The sequence below is a fragment of the Brachyhypopomus gauderio genome, unplaced genomic scaffold (genome assembly GCF_052324685.1).
Source record: "Brachyhypopomus gauderio isolate BG-103 unplaced genomic scaffold, BGAUD_0.2 sc108, whole genome shotgun sequence".
NCBI lineage: Eukaryota > Metazoa > Chordata > Actinopteri > Gymnotiformes > Hypopomidae > Brachyhypopomus > Brachyhypopomus gauderio.
In genome coordinates, this window is record NW_027506929.1 from 135211 (window position 1) to 150869 (window position 15659).

The 15659-nt window shown below is 43.3% G+C and overlaps 1 protein-coding gene and 1 long non-coding RNA gene across 2 annotated transcripts; one reads left to right on the forward strand and one right to left on the reverse strand.

The window, feature by feature from the left end:
- Positions 1–6779: 6779 nt before the first annotated feature.
- On the reverse strand, positions 6780–14704 carry lpcat2 (lysophosphatidylcholine acyltransferase 2). The gene is made up of 14 exons (XM_076993297.1): positions 14565–14704; positions 14042–14184; positions 13239–13456; positions 12480–12592; positions 11961–12021; positions 11287–11345; positions 10327–10361; positions 9763–9817; positions 9208–9290; positions 8952–9077; positions 8494–8647; positions 8282–8380; positions 7948–8089; positions 6780–7706 (listed from the first exon to the last, which is right to left on the reverse strand). The coding sequence occupies exons 1-14, from the start codon at positions 14670–14672 to the stop codon at positions 7567–7569; spliced, it is 1536 nt and encodes a 511-aa protein (XP_076849412.1). The 5' UTR covers positions 14673–14704; the 3' UTR covers positions 6780–7566.
- On the forward strand, positions 9039–15610 carry LOC143497384 (uncharacterized). The gene is made up of 3 exons (XR_013125869.1): positions 9039–9321; positions 12316–13441; positions 13779–15610. It is a non-coding gene; the product is annotated as an uncharacterized LOC143497384 (long non-coding RNA).
- Positions 15611–15659: the final 49 nt, after the last annotated feature.

The window sequence follows — 15659 nt, forward strand, 5'->3', positions numbered from 1 at the left end:
TTTTTGCATAAAAACTCATAAAGTGAACAGATTTGGAGGTGGTGCCTCTTTACGCAGTAGCATTTATCACCACCTGTCACTTATTTAGAAATGCCACTTATTAAACATGCATGATAGGCATGCGTTTATACTGGCTATTCATTTACTGCATGTAGCAGACATTTTATCCAGAGCAACTTGCAATTTTGAAATAAACCTTAGCTAAGCATGATCAGAGATAACCACAAAGAGCACGAGGGATTCCACGCTGACATAGCAGCCCTGCTGCCTCTTGATCTGGGCACTTGCTTATGGCTTTCACCGTGTGTGCTGTGTGGATGTTTAGATTCGTATAACCTGCCAGTTCGAAAGGTTAGTCTTAGCTCTGGATGAGTGGGGGAAGACAAACAGAGCAGGAGAGAGAGAGTGTGAGGTGTATTTTAGGGATATTTAAGACATGTTTTTCAGTTGGTTTATTAATTTGTTTATGTAATAAAAAAAAACATTGGTTAAATATTAATGTTTTGTTGTTTTATTGAATTAATGAAGAGAGAGATAGACAGACAGACATAAAGTGAGAAAAACACAGAAAATTAAAGGCAAGAGGAGCTTCTGAGTCTTGAGAAGATGGAGCTGTATGAGGAGGAAATGGAACTGTTGGCATCTGGAGTTTCCTAAGGGGATGATATAAGTACCAGGTGATGGACAACCTCAGGCTAAGGGTCATAGGTCACTCATTAGGCTCAACAAATAAGGTAGTCAGACTTGTTTCATTATCCAATTAATTGCAGCACATCCAAACCTATACATTATTTCTGTTATTAAGGATGATTCCTGTGCTGACTACTGCTCACATCTCCTACAAACAGATGACAGGTCTGGACTGATTTCTGCCTCTTAAAGTATATAAGAACTGCATATGAAACATATAAAGCATATGTAAAAATATATACATTTTGCCGTTCCAATAACATAATTAGTTGTCTTCATTCATGGAGAAACAATAGAAGCCCTCATGATTTCTGCAGAGTGTTTTGAATCCAGTCCACATTTTTGTTCCTACCTGATTCCTGGAATTCAGTGTTCTTCAGTTTGTGGGTGGGTTTATGGGTACCAAGGATGTCATGGTTGAGGTTCACTGTATTACTAGACATGGACATTACTGGAAATCTTGAGTTTACCCTAAGAACATACTAGAACACCTCACCTTACCTGTAATGGTAAAATTGTGTAAATCAAGTTTATTCATGTCAAGCTTATTTTCATGGTAAAGAAATTAGTTACTTTTTGAAGTTGTTTAAACTGAAGAGTCATTCATTATACAGTTTACCCATGACTATTAATGTATCACAGTCACTTTTCTACTATTGTTCTACTAACGTTTCATAATCAGTAACATCACTTAACCCTGTCCCTTCCTGAACATTTCCAATTCAGGCCAGAGTCAACATTCCAGAGTCTTTTAGGTGTAGTGACTCAGAGAACCGCTCGCACACAACTCAGGACCACTGCATACCACACAACTCAGGACCACTGCATACCACACTCTATACTCTAGGAACTTATTTAAAACAGTGTGAGGAGGTTGGATATAAACAAGGTCACACCTCCTGGCTTTATACGCATATTATTGTGTTTCCAAACAGTTTATTCCCATCTGATAGTTCCCATGGATGCAATATTGCTTGCTAACCTATATGAGGGTATAATTATGGCTTAATCATAAAGCATGATTGAAAGTAATTGTTTCTGGATGACGTTTTATATATATAAAACTTTAGAAAAGTCTAATTTGTTAGTGGGGTGAAATTCTAGAGCATCTTTGTTGACTTTGATCCATGAGACAAAAACAATCAAAACAGAAACACACTTCTGGGGACGCAATGTGAGGACCGCGGTCCTCAGTGAAGTACAAACAGGAAGAGGTGAAACACATGTGTGAAATCTGAGCTGCTTTTCGTTTTGTTTTCATAATCTTTTTGATCCTCAAACTGGTTCTGTTACCAGATCATCTATCCTGTCCAGAGGAGTAGTACTGAACAAATCAGCATCGCGTCTTGCAGGATTTCAATGGAGTGCTGTGTGTGTTTGTGTCTTGCGCTCACAAGCATGACGCGGGAGCTTTTGTCATCTCTGGCCAGACTGAGGAGTCTTCCTTAGATCAAACCGATGTCAAAGTGCTGCAGGTGGTGTGTGTGTGTGTGTGTGTGTGTGTGTGTGTGTGTGTGTGTGTGTGTGTGTGTGTGTGTGTGTGTGTGTGTGTGTGTGGAAGAGGAATAGGACTGGGGAAACTGACTTTGCAAGGCTGTGTTATACCATCTGTACACAAACAAACACACAGCAGTGTGACATGTGAGTACACATTACACAAGACTCAAGATGCTGTTCAGTGCTATATTGCATATTGCTATAGTGCATATTAACCCCTCCTACAACCTGTGAACTAGAAACAGAAAGGGAAAGCATGTATGACTCTGGGAGAGACTGACACATACACATGGGCCCTGGCCCCACACATGTGCCCTGGTCCCAAATATGAGCCCTGGTCCCACACATGTGCCCTGGTCCCACACATGTGCCCTGGTCCCAAATATGAGCCCTGGTCCCACACATGGGCCCAGGCCCCACATATGGGCCCTGGTCACACACGTGTGCCCTGGTCCCACACATGGACCCTGGTCCCACAAATGTGCTCTGGTCCCACACATGGGCCCTGGTCCCACACATGGGCCCTGGTCCTACACAGGTGCCCTGGTCCCACACATGGGCCCTGGTCCCACATATGTGCCCTGGTCCCACACATGTGCCCTGGTTCCACACATGTGCTCTGGTCCCACACATGGGCCCTGGTCCTACACATGGGCCCTGGTCCTACACAGGTGCCCTGGTCCCACACATGGGCCCTGGTCCCACACATGTGCTCTGGTCCCACACATGGGCCCTGGTCCTACATATGGGCCCTGGTCCTACACAGGTGCCCTGGTCCCACACATGGGCCCTGGTCCCACACATGGTCCCTGGTCCCACACATGGTCCCTGGTCCCTCACATGGTCCCTGGCCCCACATATGGGCCCTGGTCCCACACATGTGCCCTGGTCCCACACATGGTCCCTGGTCCCTCACATGGTCCCTGGCCCCACATATGGGCCCTGGTCCCTCACATGGTCCCTGGCCCCACATATGGGCCCTGGTCCCACACATGGGCCCTGGTCCCTCACATGGTCCCTGGCCCCACATATGGGCCCTGGTCCCTCACATGGTCCCTGGCCCCACATATGGGCCCTGGTCCCTCACATGGGCCCTGGTCCCTCACATGGTCCCTGGCCCCACATATGGGCCCTGGTCCCACACATGTGCCCTGGTCCCACACATGTGCCCTGGTCCCAAATATGAGCCCTGGTCCCACACATGTGCCCTGGTCCCTCACATGGTCCCTGGTCCTGGGTGCAGCAGGCTTCACAGCTTTACTCCACTGCCTGACCCATCATTAATTAGAAACTCGGCCTGTCTGACCTTTTGCAGGCGTGAGTCTGATCAGTCCTTCCCTCATCTGTGTGGGCAGACGCCGGCTCGTTCTTGCCCCCGTAGCGGCTTCTCTCGCAGGCTGGTGCAAATAAAACGCGATTAGTGACCGTTGATCGATTACGATTTGACTAGACAGACATCACCTGGGGCTGCTTCAAAATGGATACACCAATATCAACGTGATGGAAAAGAAGGTAAAGAAGTAGGGAGAGGGAGGAGTGAGAGAGAGAGAGAGGAGAGCAGGGAGGGAGAGAGGGAGAGAGGAAAAAGGAGAGAGGGAGAGAGAGAGGAGGGATGGGAGAGAGTCGAGATAGAGGAGAGAGAGGAGGGATGGGAGAGAGGAGAGATGGAGGAGAGAGGAGAGAGGGAGCAGAAGAGGGAAGAGAAAGAGGAGACTGAGAGAGAGAGGGAGGCAGTGATCTTACTTAATTGATTCCATACCTTCTCATCAATTGTGATTAAAATGAAATGGGCTCCTCTCGTCTGAAAAGGTTAAAACAAATCGACGGTGGAAATCGCAGCTGCTAAGCGCAGCAGGGCTATAATGAAGTGAGCGTCACTCCATTCTTCATCTGCCTGAGCTTAACGAAAGAGAACATCATCATCATCATCATCATCATCTTCACCGGCCACTGACACCACTGCATGCCTCCTTAGAAAATCACTTGCACACACTGAGCTTTGTATTATTATTCTGCTAGTCCTGTCAGTAAATTGTGCCTACACTTAACCCTAACCTTAACTTCAGCTCTTCTGCCTATTAAATAGGCAGAAAATCAAAATGTACAAATCACATGATCATGCAATCATACTGCAGTGTTCAATTTAAAAAAGAATATGAACCACTCTCCAGTCGACGCAGGTCTACATGTGTATGTTGTGGCTTGATATTTACAGTGACTTAAACCTGGGTTTCAGCCTTTGCTTTACAGTGGTCTTTACTGTGCTGATGGTGAGTGTTCATGATGTCTTTACTGTGTGCTGACAGTGTTTATGATGCTTTACACTGGTCTTTACTGTGTGCTGACAGTGTTTATGATGCTTTACACTGGTCTTTACTGTGTGCTGACAGTGTTTATGATGCTTTACACTGGTCTTTACTGTATGCTGAGAGTTGTTATGATGCTTTACACTGGTCTTTACTGTGTGCTGACTGTTTATGATGCTTTACACTGGTCTTTACTGTGAGCTGATGGTGTTTATGATGTTTTACACTGGTCTTTACTGTGTGCTGACAGTGTTTATGATGCTTTACACTGGTCTTTACTGTATGCTGAGAGTTGTTATGATGCTTTACACTGGTCTTTACTGTGTGCTGACAGTGTTTATGATGCTTTACACTGGTCTTTACTGTGAGCTGATGGTGTTTATGATGCTTTACACTGGTCTTTACTGTGCTTATGCTAAGAATGTTTATGGTCATTCTTGTGTGCTGAAAGTGTTTATGATGCGTTACAGTGGTCTTAACTGTGTGCTGACAGTGATTGTTTATGATGCTTTACACTGGTCTTTACTGTACACTGATGGTGTTTATGATGCTTTACACTGGTCTTTACTGTGCACTGATGGTGTTTATGATGCTTTACACTGGTCTTTACTGTGCACTGACGGTGTTTATGATGCTTTACACTGGTCTTTACTGTGCTGATGCTAAGAATAATTATGGTCATTATTGTGTGCTGACAGTGTTTATGATGCTTCACAGTGGTCTTTACTGTATGCTGAGAGTGTTTATGATGCTTTACACTGGTCTTTACTGTGCTAACAGGGAGTGTTTATGATGCTTTACACTGCTATTTACTGTCTGTTGTTAGTAAGTGCTCCTGATGCTTTACGCTGGTCTCTACTGTGTGCTGACAGAAGTGGTGTTTATAATGCGCACCTCTTCTGCTTAACAGAATATGGCACATGGTTCATCGGGTTTAAATTGAAGATTATAACTTTGACATACACTCATCGGCCATTTTATTAGGTACATCTGTCCAACTGCTCATTAACACAAATGTCGGATCAGCCAATCACATGGCAGCAACTCAGAAAGGTGATTTAAGTGACTTTGAATGTGGCATGGTTGTTGGTGTCAGACGGGCTGGTCTGAGTATTTCAGAAGCTGCTGATCTACTGTGATTTTCACGCACAACCATGTCTAGGTGAGTGGCAGTTCTTTGGGCGCAAATGCTTTGTTGATGCCAGAGGTCAGAGGAGAATGGCCAGACTGGTTCTAGCTGATAAGAGCGGCAACAGTAACTCAAATAACAAGTTGTTACAACCAAGACATGCAGCAAAGCATTTCTGAACGCACAACACATCAAACCTTGAGGTGGATGGGCTACAGCAGCAGAAGACCGCACTGGCACACTTTGAGCCCATTAGTACCAATTGAGCATCATGTCAACGCCACAGCCTACCTGAGTATTGTTGCTGACCATGTCCATCCCTATATGACCACAGTGTACCCATTTTCTGATGGCTACTTCCAGTAGGATAAAGTGCCATGTCATAAAGCGTGAATCATCTCAGGTTTATTGAACACAACAATGAGTTCACTGTACTTGAATAGCCTCCAGTCACCAGATCTCAATCCAATAGAGCGTCTTTGAGATGTGGTGGAATGGGAGATTCTCGCCATGGATGTGCAGCCGACAAATCTGCAGCAACTGTGTGATGCTCTCATGTCAATATGGACCAGACTCTCTGAGGAATGTTTCCAGTACCTTGTTGAATCTATGTCATGAAGGATTAAGGCAGTTCTGAAGGTAAAAGGGGGTCCAACCTGGTACTAGCAACGTGTACCTAATAAAGTGGCTGGTGAGTGTATGTGCACTATAAATTACCTTTTTTTAACCTGTTGCTCTAGAAATCACGCAGGCACGCACACACACACACAAATATATAGTAAATTATATATATATAACAAATATATAGTAAAAATATATTTGTCAAAAATAAAAATAATTTTTGACAAATTATTTGTCAAAAAATATATATTTTTGACACAAATTTGTCAAAAATTGACAAATATATAGTAAAAATAGCCATGCTTTGAGCCACATTGTGATGGGCACTACCGGACAGAACTGACACTACTCATGCTGATCTTCACGTAGCGTGAACAGTCCACTGCTGCCACCTGGTGGAAGAGTTCAGTACAAGAACATCGTCGTTTCTTGGTCTGCTCAGGAATTTCCACTGACGCCCCCCTCTCATAAATATTCATGAGGTGGAACACAAAAGACTATTTATATTAAATAGAAATAGTTATTTGAGAAACCTGTAATTTCATGGTTTTATTACAAAATAAGCACAGAGGTGTATTAACAAGATGTCCTAATTGCAGTGTTGCAGTGCAGACACAGAACGCTAACCCAGCAGTATCTTTTCTCATTATAAATGCAAATACAAGAAGACATCAGGTGAAAACCTTTGAACACCGCAAACTTTCTGCATCAGAGTGGGAGAGAGGGAGAAGCGGAGAGAGAAATGTGTACTAGCACCCTCCGTCCCTGTGACCTACTTTTGTTGTTCATATTATACCAGAATAATGATTAGAAATTGTGCTTTGCAGTATTGATGTGAACATCTGTATAACAGTAGTGGCACAAGACTGCAACATTTAAGCTTTAAGAACTGGATGCAATTAATACTTCAAAAAACAAAATTGCACCAGATAAAATAAAAGAAAGCAACAAAAACAGCAAACAAAACATCGTAATACGTTTTGCCCTAGCCATAGCAGCAAGATGCAGCACAGTGTAATGCAATGCTTTAAATAAAACTTCTGATGCAATGTCTGATGACAGTATGGGGACGCCAGGTGGGGGCGGCTGAATCATACGTGAAGGAGTTCTGCAACCTTTGCTGAAACGTTTCCTGCATCCTTGTCAAAGGTGATTACTCTGTACACGTCTATGGTATGTGTTAAGAAAATAGTTCCAGAGTTTCATCCAATAGTATCACTGTGTTAAAAAACAATCAAAAGGCCATTTGACCTCTGACCTAAGCTCTCCAGTGGTTTCTACCTGCCTCCCAACACCCACAGTGCAGTGGTTTTCCCATGACACTTAGTTATCCTTCTTGTCTGAGATGCTGTCTTCAGATTCTGGCTCCTCCCCTTGGAAGCCCTGGTATCGCTGGAGCTCGATATATGTTGTGAAGAGTTTAGCGTACTCTGGGTGAGTGATGGCAAAGGTGCGGAACTCATCTAATGATTACAGGAGACAAAAAACAAAGTGATTACTTACAGGCTATGAATATTCATTTAATATAAAAATAGCCCATAATAAGTGTCTAGTATGGGAATGGACTCAGATTGTAAATGCAATATATATGCTGTGTGGTATAAAACTATTCACAAAATTTACAGTATCATTTGATTCCATAGGTTAGCCTTCAGTACAGCTACCAGAGTAAAGCTCGTTTACTGAGGTGAATCGTGCACACACCGTATGTAATGTGATCTGATCCATCTGCGTCAATTTCGTTGAAGAGTTTGGCGACATTGAGATCACTCACACCCAGAGCACAGCGCAGCAGGCTGGTGAACTCCTCACGAGTAATGCACTGGTCTTCATCTACATCAAACAGCTGAGGCGAAACATCACAAGGTAACATCCTTACAGTTAGCATATAAGAGAAAATGCTAAATATATGCAAGACAATTTAACTTACAGCTCTAGTCCCAAAGTAATAAACTGAAATTGAATAATAATAAAACATTTCTAAAAGAGACATGTATAGATAATATTTATCAAGCACATCCATGAGAAAATGTTTCACCTTAAATGCTGTGTGGATGACCTCCTCTGTGTTAGCTGGGCGACACAACACAGTCACACCGATGACATACTCTCGGAAATCAATTGTGCCATCGCCATCCTGTAGTGAGAGTAAAATAAAAAACATCGTCCGGTCACTCTCCAAATTTATTTGAACTTTGAGACAGAATGACCATCTTAAATTAGGTTGGTCAATCACATGCACGCACGTACCCTGTCAAAAAGAGCAAACAGAGCCCGCAGGGCAGGGCTGATGGGCAGTTTGAGGAAACGGGCAAACTCCTCTATCCGGATCCGGCCGCCTTTACACGAGCGAGCGATGGTAGCAAAATTCTCCAGCTCCTTCTTCACATTGTCCCATTTCAGACTAAACAAGATAATAAGACACTTGATGAATAATTCCACAGAAACTCTCATTACAGCTCTGGTTATAAGGATTTCTTAGAATAATTCTAATACTTTCCACTTGATTACAGAGCTTCAGTTTACACCCAAATTGTGCTTTTAGTAATAATATCAAATAGTAATAAAATATCACCTTCATTTTAATGACAATAATAATTATAATCTGTAAGTTCCTAATGAGTTATTATCACACCACATGAACAGTGAAGGAATACAGTGTTGGGTAGTAAAGGATGCAGTTCAGGACGGGATCGTGTTTTCCATACTCGAGTTTCCTGCTGATCTTGGTGAACTCCACTAGCCCCGCCTCCATGGGCAGGGTCAGCTCCCCTGCTGAGATCATGAGTCGGCAGTCCTCGAACGTGTGATCCGTTACCGGGACACCCAGTGACCTGAGGACACAAGATCATCGATAACGTGGACTCAGTGAGTGCTGAGGTCATTGATGTGGTCATATTGACATGTCCTGCGCAAGCCTGCATTTGGCGTTGATGGGGCAGGGCCACGTAAAACCAGGCCCACCTTGCCATTTTTGCCCGGACAGCCTGAGCAAACTTGGTGGCGTTTGCCTGTTCTTCTTCTGTTGGGATATGTGGAGGCAGGAACTGCAACACGTGAGTTGAGAGCACACAAACTGTAAGTTCATTTGAAAAAGACGTTGAACATTCACCCAGGGTTAATACCAAGGATATAGCAGGCTTAACAAATTACTCTTTTTTTGTACTGAAAATAATGTAGCTGTGAATCATCACAGTCAGTTAATTACAACAGATAATTACGTGTATTACCACCATGGTGACTCACAATGCACTACAAATGTGGTAAACTGAGATTAGGTAGAAAATACAGGAATATTAATTTAACACAATTGTTGCTTTTGTGTCTTAGATTTTCAGTTTCAATTTCCAAGGTCAGGTAATTCTGAAAATGAAAACGTGTGTCCTCATAACATCCACGAGGTTCTCAGTAAAGTAAGCTTCTGTCAGACGGTTCATGACATTTGTTTCATGTGGCCATAGAAAAGGAAGACACAGACGTTGTAACCAGAGTACAGAAGTTCACAGCAGAGGTGCTAACCTCAATCTCCACGGTGGTGTAGAGCTGACACAGTGTATGCAGAAGCAAAGTCCACCTGCAGCAGGAAGCAACATGAACTGCTCAGGAACCATTCGGCTAAATACTCACATCAGTGTGGAAAAGCATTTATGTGGCATTAAATCAGGACTGACATTTATTCTGGAGCTGGTGGGAAGATTAAGAAGATAGACTTGGGCCTATCAGAATATCTTTAAGCAGGGTTATGACAGGTTTGTGTCTAGTTTATGACTGGTTTGGTTGAAAATTTGATTTTTGGATTAGGTGGAAACTTGTGGAAATAAGGGGAGCAGGTTTGGAGACACCATGGCTGTAAATAGGGCAACATAAAGCATGGCTGGCTCTAAATGAGGAACCTTCCTGTTTTTCTAGTCAGATGACTCAGCACAAAAAGGATTTGTATTTTAAACAAAATGGGCAGTTCATTCATATCTCCAGTTAATACTTAATACAGGATCCACATATACGATTACAGACTAAGATACAGAGGCCTTTGGTCTTTTAGCTCTGCTATCTGTGTAATGATCTTAAATGTTCATCACTTACGATTTGGGTCCTTGCCATGTCCATGTCACTGTGTCCTGCAGAGCAGACAATGGTGAAAAAATGGTTAATGGTAAGTAGAAGAGGGTTTGCAGATAAAGTTTAGCATTCAAATACAGTTACTCTATGGTTCTTCCTCAAGACACCGACAAGGGTCGTGGGGACTGTAGTTTTTTGGATATTTTGTCCTAGCAAATAGATGTTGCAGTTCTACTTTGACCACTTAGCAATAATGGCTATGGCAAAACATTTCTTTAGTCCTTTTATTTAAATCACCAACTTCACCTCAACCACAACGACTGAAAGCATTACATTTACATTTATGGCATTTGGCTGACACCCTTTTCCAGAGTGACTTACGTTTTTTTAATCTCATTTTTATACAAGTGAGGAATTGAGGGTTAAGGGCCTTGCTCAGGGGCACCTCAGTTATGACCTCAGGTCTGGGGATCGAACCCACAACCCTCCGGTCACAAGACCAGTTCCCTAACCACCAGGCCATGACTGCCCACATGGCCTGGTTGTAAGGAACTGGTCTTGTGACCGGAGGGTCGTGGGTTCGATCCCAGACCTGAGGCCATGACTGAGATGCCCTTGAGCAAGGCACCTAACCCCAACTGCTCCCCGGGCGCCGGGCTGCCCACCGCTCTGGGCACGTGTGATCCACAGCCCCTTAGTAATCACAAGTGTGTGTGTTCTAACTGCACAGATGGGTAAAAAGCGGAGGACAAATTTTGATTGCGGTGAAAAATCACAATTGACAAAATGGCACATTTACATTTAACAGAGAATCGTGGATATCCTCTGTGCTGAATACTGACCAGCTTGATTTTTAACATTTATGGCATTTAGCAGATGGAACTTGAGGTTTGAAGATAGTTTGAAGCCGTCAAACCTAATCAGGTTATGAGTGGAATAAGCATCTGCACTGACTAAATAGGAAAGTGAGTGTGCGTCACTCACCGGCTTATTGGGGTATCTGATCAGCACCGGCTGCACAGGGACCCCAGGCACGAAGGCACCTGTGAACAGAAAAGGCTACAGATCAGACTTTTCTATCGCGAAGGCACCTGTGAACAGAAAAGGCTACAGATCAGACTTTTCTATCATTCCCCTTCTCACATTGTTATTCATTTACTACTTTTGTAACTGAAGCTGTAGTTCCTTCTCAGTGTTCAAGGGGAAGGAAATATGTGGTGCACCTATAAAAAATGTGACGAAACCTCTGTAGAAAGACGCTGGCGCTGCTTTTGTCAGTGAAATGCAAACAGCATGTGACCCGAACATTCCGTTCACCCCCTCAAACTGCCCACCTGCCCTGCTGCACATTTGCATTGCAGTCAAACTGGTTTGCAAGAATCCTTCTTGTTCCATCTTTTTGTCATGCAGCAAACTCAGTGTACCCGTTATTATGGGTGGTGCAACGTGCATGCAATGTCACTTTCATACTCTACTAAAAATACACGTGCATTGCACAGTTAAAGGTTGCGAGCAAGCATTTATGTGAAGGCTTTGCCTTTTGTGTAGAGTGCAGAGTGACAGCCAGGCTGATGTGCTACAGACTGTTTGTCTGCATAAATGTGTGGACCCAGACAGACAGACAAATAGAGAAATACGGTGATAATGAATGTGCTTGCCTTGTTTGAAAGTAATGAGACAGGTGCGGTTTGTGCACGTCCCTTCAGGAAAAATCAACATCTGAAAAATGAGGATAATGCACAACATAAATGATGTTTTCATTAAGTGCTGGTTAGGACTGACCGTTTTATGTGTAACAAATCTAATTCCATTAGAGTGTTTGTAACAACAACAAAAAAACCTGATTAAACTTCTTCCCCTTTATGGAGAAAAATTGTCAACAAAAACATAATGAAAACAATCACCACAAATTTTACATTTACATAACTTAATTACTCACATTTATTTATTTTGAACTGCTCTTGGTAGAAAAGGAGATGTTGTAAAAGAAAGGCTACCTTTCTTATTACACAGGAAGAAAGGGTCAACGTGATTTCCTGCTTTTCGAAATGCTTCAACAAAACTTTGAAATTCCCTTTTCAACTCAAGTTGTGCAACTACTGTTTCATCATTGTCCCTAAAAACTTCCGAGGAAATATGACACACATCGGCAGGCCCATGGAGTGGTTGAACCTCACCTGTGGCCAGTGGCCCCCAGACCGGGCCCGTTTGGTTATTTCGAGGATGGTGTTTTTGCGAGAGTCTGGATCCTTCCGTGACACCAAGACAGGCTGCATGCACCGTAGGATCCCTGGAAGACCACACACACACACACACACACACACACACACACACACAATCTCAGAGCTGAAGTAAATAGATTATTTTATGAGCTGACAGATTCTCATTCCTCATTTTTACGTTCTCTCATTACCATAACAATTTAAAGTGCTGAATGGAGCACTTAAACAACAAAACAAACCCTGCTCTCTTTTGCATATATTAGCAAACCCATTGTGCTGATTGGTTGGCTCGCCCACACCTTTTTGGCCATTGTTGCTGGTGAATAGGCAATAAGAATTGTGTAACAAGATAGTGTCATTATTATAACAAATCAAAAGGGCTGGACTTCCCATAAGGTATGTCAAGCAGCTGAGAGAAGTATTTTCTGTGGGAGAGATTTACTCCCACTGACATGATCTTTGAGCTTTGTGACTTTGCAGGTTAATTACATAAACAAAAACCCTATACAACACACTAAAATAGAGGTAATAGTCTCCTGGCTTTCAAAATATGAACCTTGTGTTTAACGTAAGGGGCCTTTTATCGTCTGAATGATCAGCAGCTATTTGGTTAACCTTTCAAAACAGCCTCCCAAATATCTGCTTGGCCTTGCATCACTGATCCAGTATCAGTGCTGTGCGAGAGCGGAGAGCTTGCAGTTGTCTGTTACTCACGGCCAAATAGGGGCGCGGCCAGGGACTCGGAGCGGGACACGATGGAGGGCAGGCCGGCCACGATGCAGGCGATGGCGTCGAAGAAGGACGAGTGTGGAGCCACGACCAGGATGGGAGCCTCACTACCAGTCGCCTGCTTCCCCTTCACCACCACACGGAACCCCATCCCCAAGAAATAGACCCTGCCCAGGAACACCATCGCCGTACGGCACATGAGTCTGTACACAACACGCACACACGCACCCAGAAGACACACAGAAACAAAGGCAGGGTAGAAAAGGTATAGGTGGCTTTAACGTCTTGTTACACAGAACTGCACTTAGACTGGTAGGTTTCATGCATTTAAATTTGAGAAGGCACCAATTTTGAGCACATTGTATCAAACCCAAACAAGCATAACAGGTTTCGATGGGCAAGGCCATGTGCATTTACATTCTGCTTTTACAGAAAGCCTGTGCATTCATACATGTGAAAGCCAATAGAACATGTGCTTGCAAACAGCTTGGATTGAGTTGCATGGCTCTCTCTTCTGTCTTCTAGAGATTATCTGATGACCCTAACCACAGGGGATCACATCAAGATAGCACAAACCGCCAGGGCAGACTGGCTGGTTGAGGATCATCATCTTTGTGAACTGTAGAACAAATATGATCCTCTCATTCATTAGGAATACGTGCACAAGGCAGGTCGGTTCTTGATACATATAAAGTCAAATGTACTCAAAACGAGATGGTCATGAAGAACCGTTGGGCTACATATGTAAGGCGAACCGAAGTGTTGGATGATGAAAAGTTTGCCTTTACCTCCTCCAGCCCTTCATGGGACCAACGTCTCTTTTCAGAGGACGCTTGAACGTTATTACGGCAGCGACGAGCCATGTGGTCATGAGCACCAGAGCCACGAAGAGCGAGCGAAGCGGCAGGAGGAGCACTCCAAGAAGAACACACTGCAGACACACCAGCACACGAACGTCTCATACTTGTTGCGCGTCTCGGCAGTTTGACGCTGCAGAATATTTGCACGTTTTTTAAATGCATTTTTATTTCCAGTGTGATTTCGTAGGTAAAAATAAGCTCACTTAATTTGTATGTGTAACGTAAAGCAATGTCCGTGTGGTTTATATGTATACGTGTCTCAACTGCTAAAATACCTCCACGGAAACACGTTAGGATGGTCAGATGGTTGATTAACGATTATGCATACAGTATCACCAGTACACAAGACAGCCTTTACTCTGGTTCTCTATTTATCATCGGATGATGTCTATATACATTTAAGATTACCACAACTGCAGGAGATCGAACGATAACATAAACCACTACTTACTTTGATCTTCTCACTTCTGGTCAGCTTAATGTCTTGCACAAACGGATTGATAACGGCCGGCAGAAACAGAGACTGCTGTCTAGGCAGGGCGAACACTCTCTGAGACATTTTCAGATGTCACTGTCTCGGACGCAGCCTTCCTACTTCAGTAACCTACCAACATACCACTACCCCTACAGACCTACAGACCATACACTTCCCGGCTGTGCATCTTCGTCCATTGCGTAATAGTTCTCACGACACCTCGGGCTCCTTCCTATTAGGTCAACACCGATTCAGAGTGCCCCACCTCTGGTGAACAGTCATCCTGAGCTGCAGAATCAAGTTTCACTGTGTCCAGATCAGACGATAGGTATTCAGATGTCGATGCACAGGCTATAAGCTGTCTGCAGTGCGCGTGAGAGGTTATTACTGGAGGACGTTTATTTACAGTAGGCTGACAAATATGTGTGAAGTATGACGCTGATGTTTTTTGCTCGTTTGAAGCTAGTTTGTTAGCGCACGTTTGGCGTAAACAGTTCCCTTGCGCAGCCACACGATGTCTCTGTTTATCGAAATGTTGCATTTTGCATAGCCTTTTGTCATTTTGCACTTTTGGTATTTAACAGTTAAATAGCATATCAAAAAGACTTATATACACAAGAATAATAATTTTACATAGGGGGTACAGAACAATTTGTCTTTATTTTTCAGAATTTTCTGAATTACATGAAGTGACAGTGCATAAAGCCAATAATGGAAAAAAACCCAAATTGATAATGCCGACTCAAAAGGTACAAATCATAGTACATAGGATTAATCAGCAGTATTTTCAGGATACGTTCTTGTCATGAGTCCATCATGTAACACCTCCAACTTTCTCAGGCCACCTGTGCCCTTGCTCACCCAAAGTCCCATGAAAGAAGTCAAACCCTGACGAGAAGCCAAACGGACCATAGATGATGTGCTGCTGATACGTTTGGGCTTCGTGCTTCTGCAGAACACAGTTAGTGTCGATGTACAAAAGTGCATGCCCTTGTGAAATGTAAAACAACCTGTATCTGATATACATTTTCAAAAGAAAAAAATACATAAAATACTGCATTTTTTTTCAAC

Excerpts from the sequence above, each read along its gene's own strand:
- lpcat2 (XM_076993297.1), bottom strand. The coding sequence starts at position 14,672 with ATGTCTCAGAGAGTGTTCGCCCTGCCTAGACAGCAGTCTCTGTTTCTG. Across the intron at positions 14,185-14,564 it reads CCAGAAGTGAGAAGATCAAA|TGTGTTCTTCTTGGAGTGCT; the intron begins GTAAGTAGTGGT and ends GTGTGTCTGCAG. Across the intron at positions 8,090-8,281 it reads TCATCCACACAGCATTTAAG|CTGTTTGATGTAGATGAAGA; the intron begins GTGAAACATTTT and ends GTTTCGCCTCAG.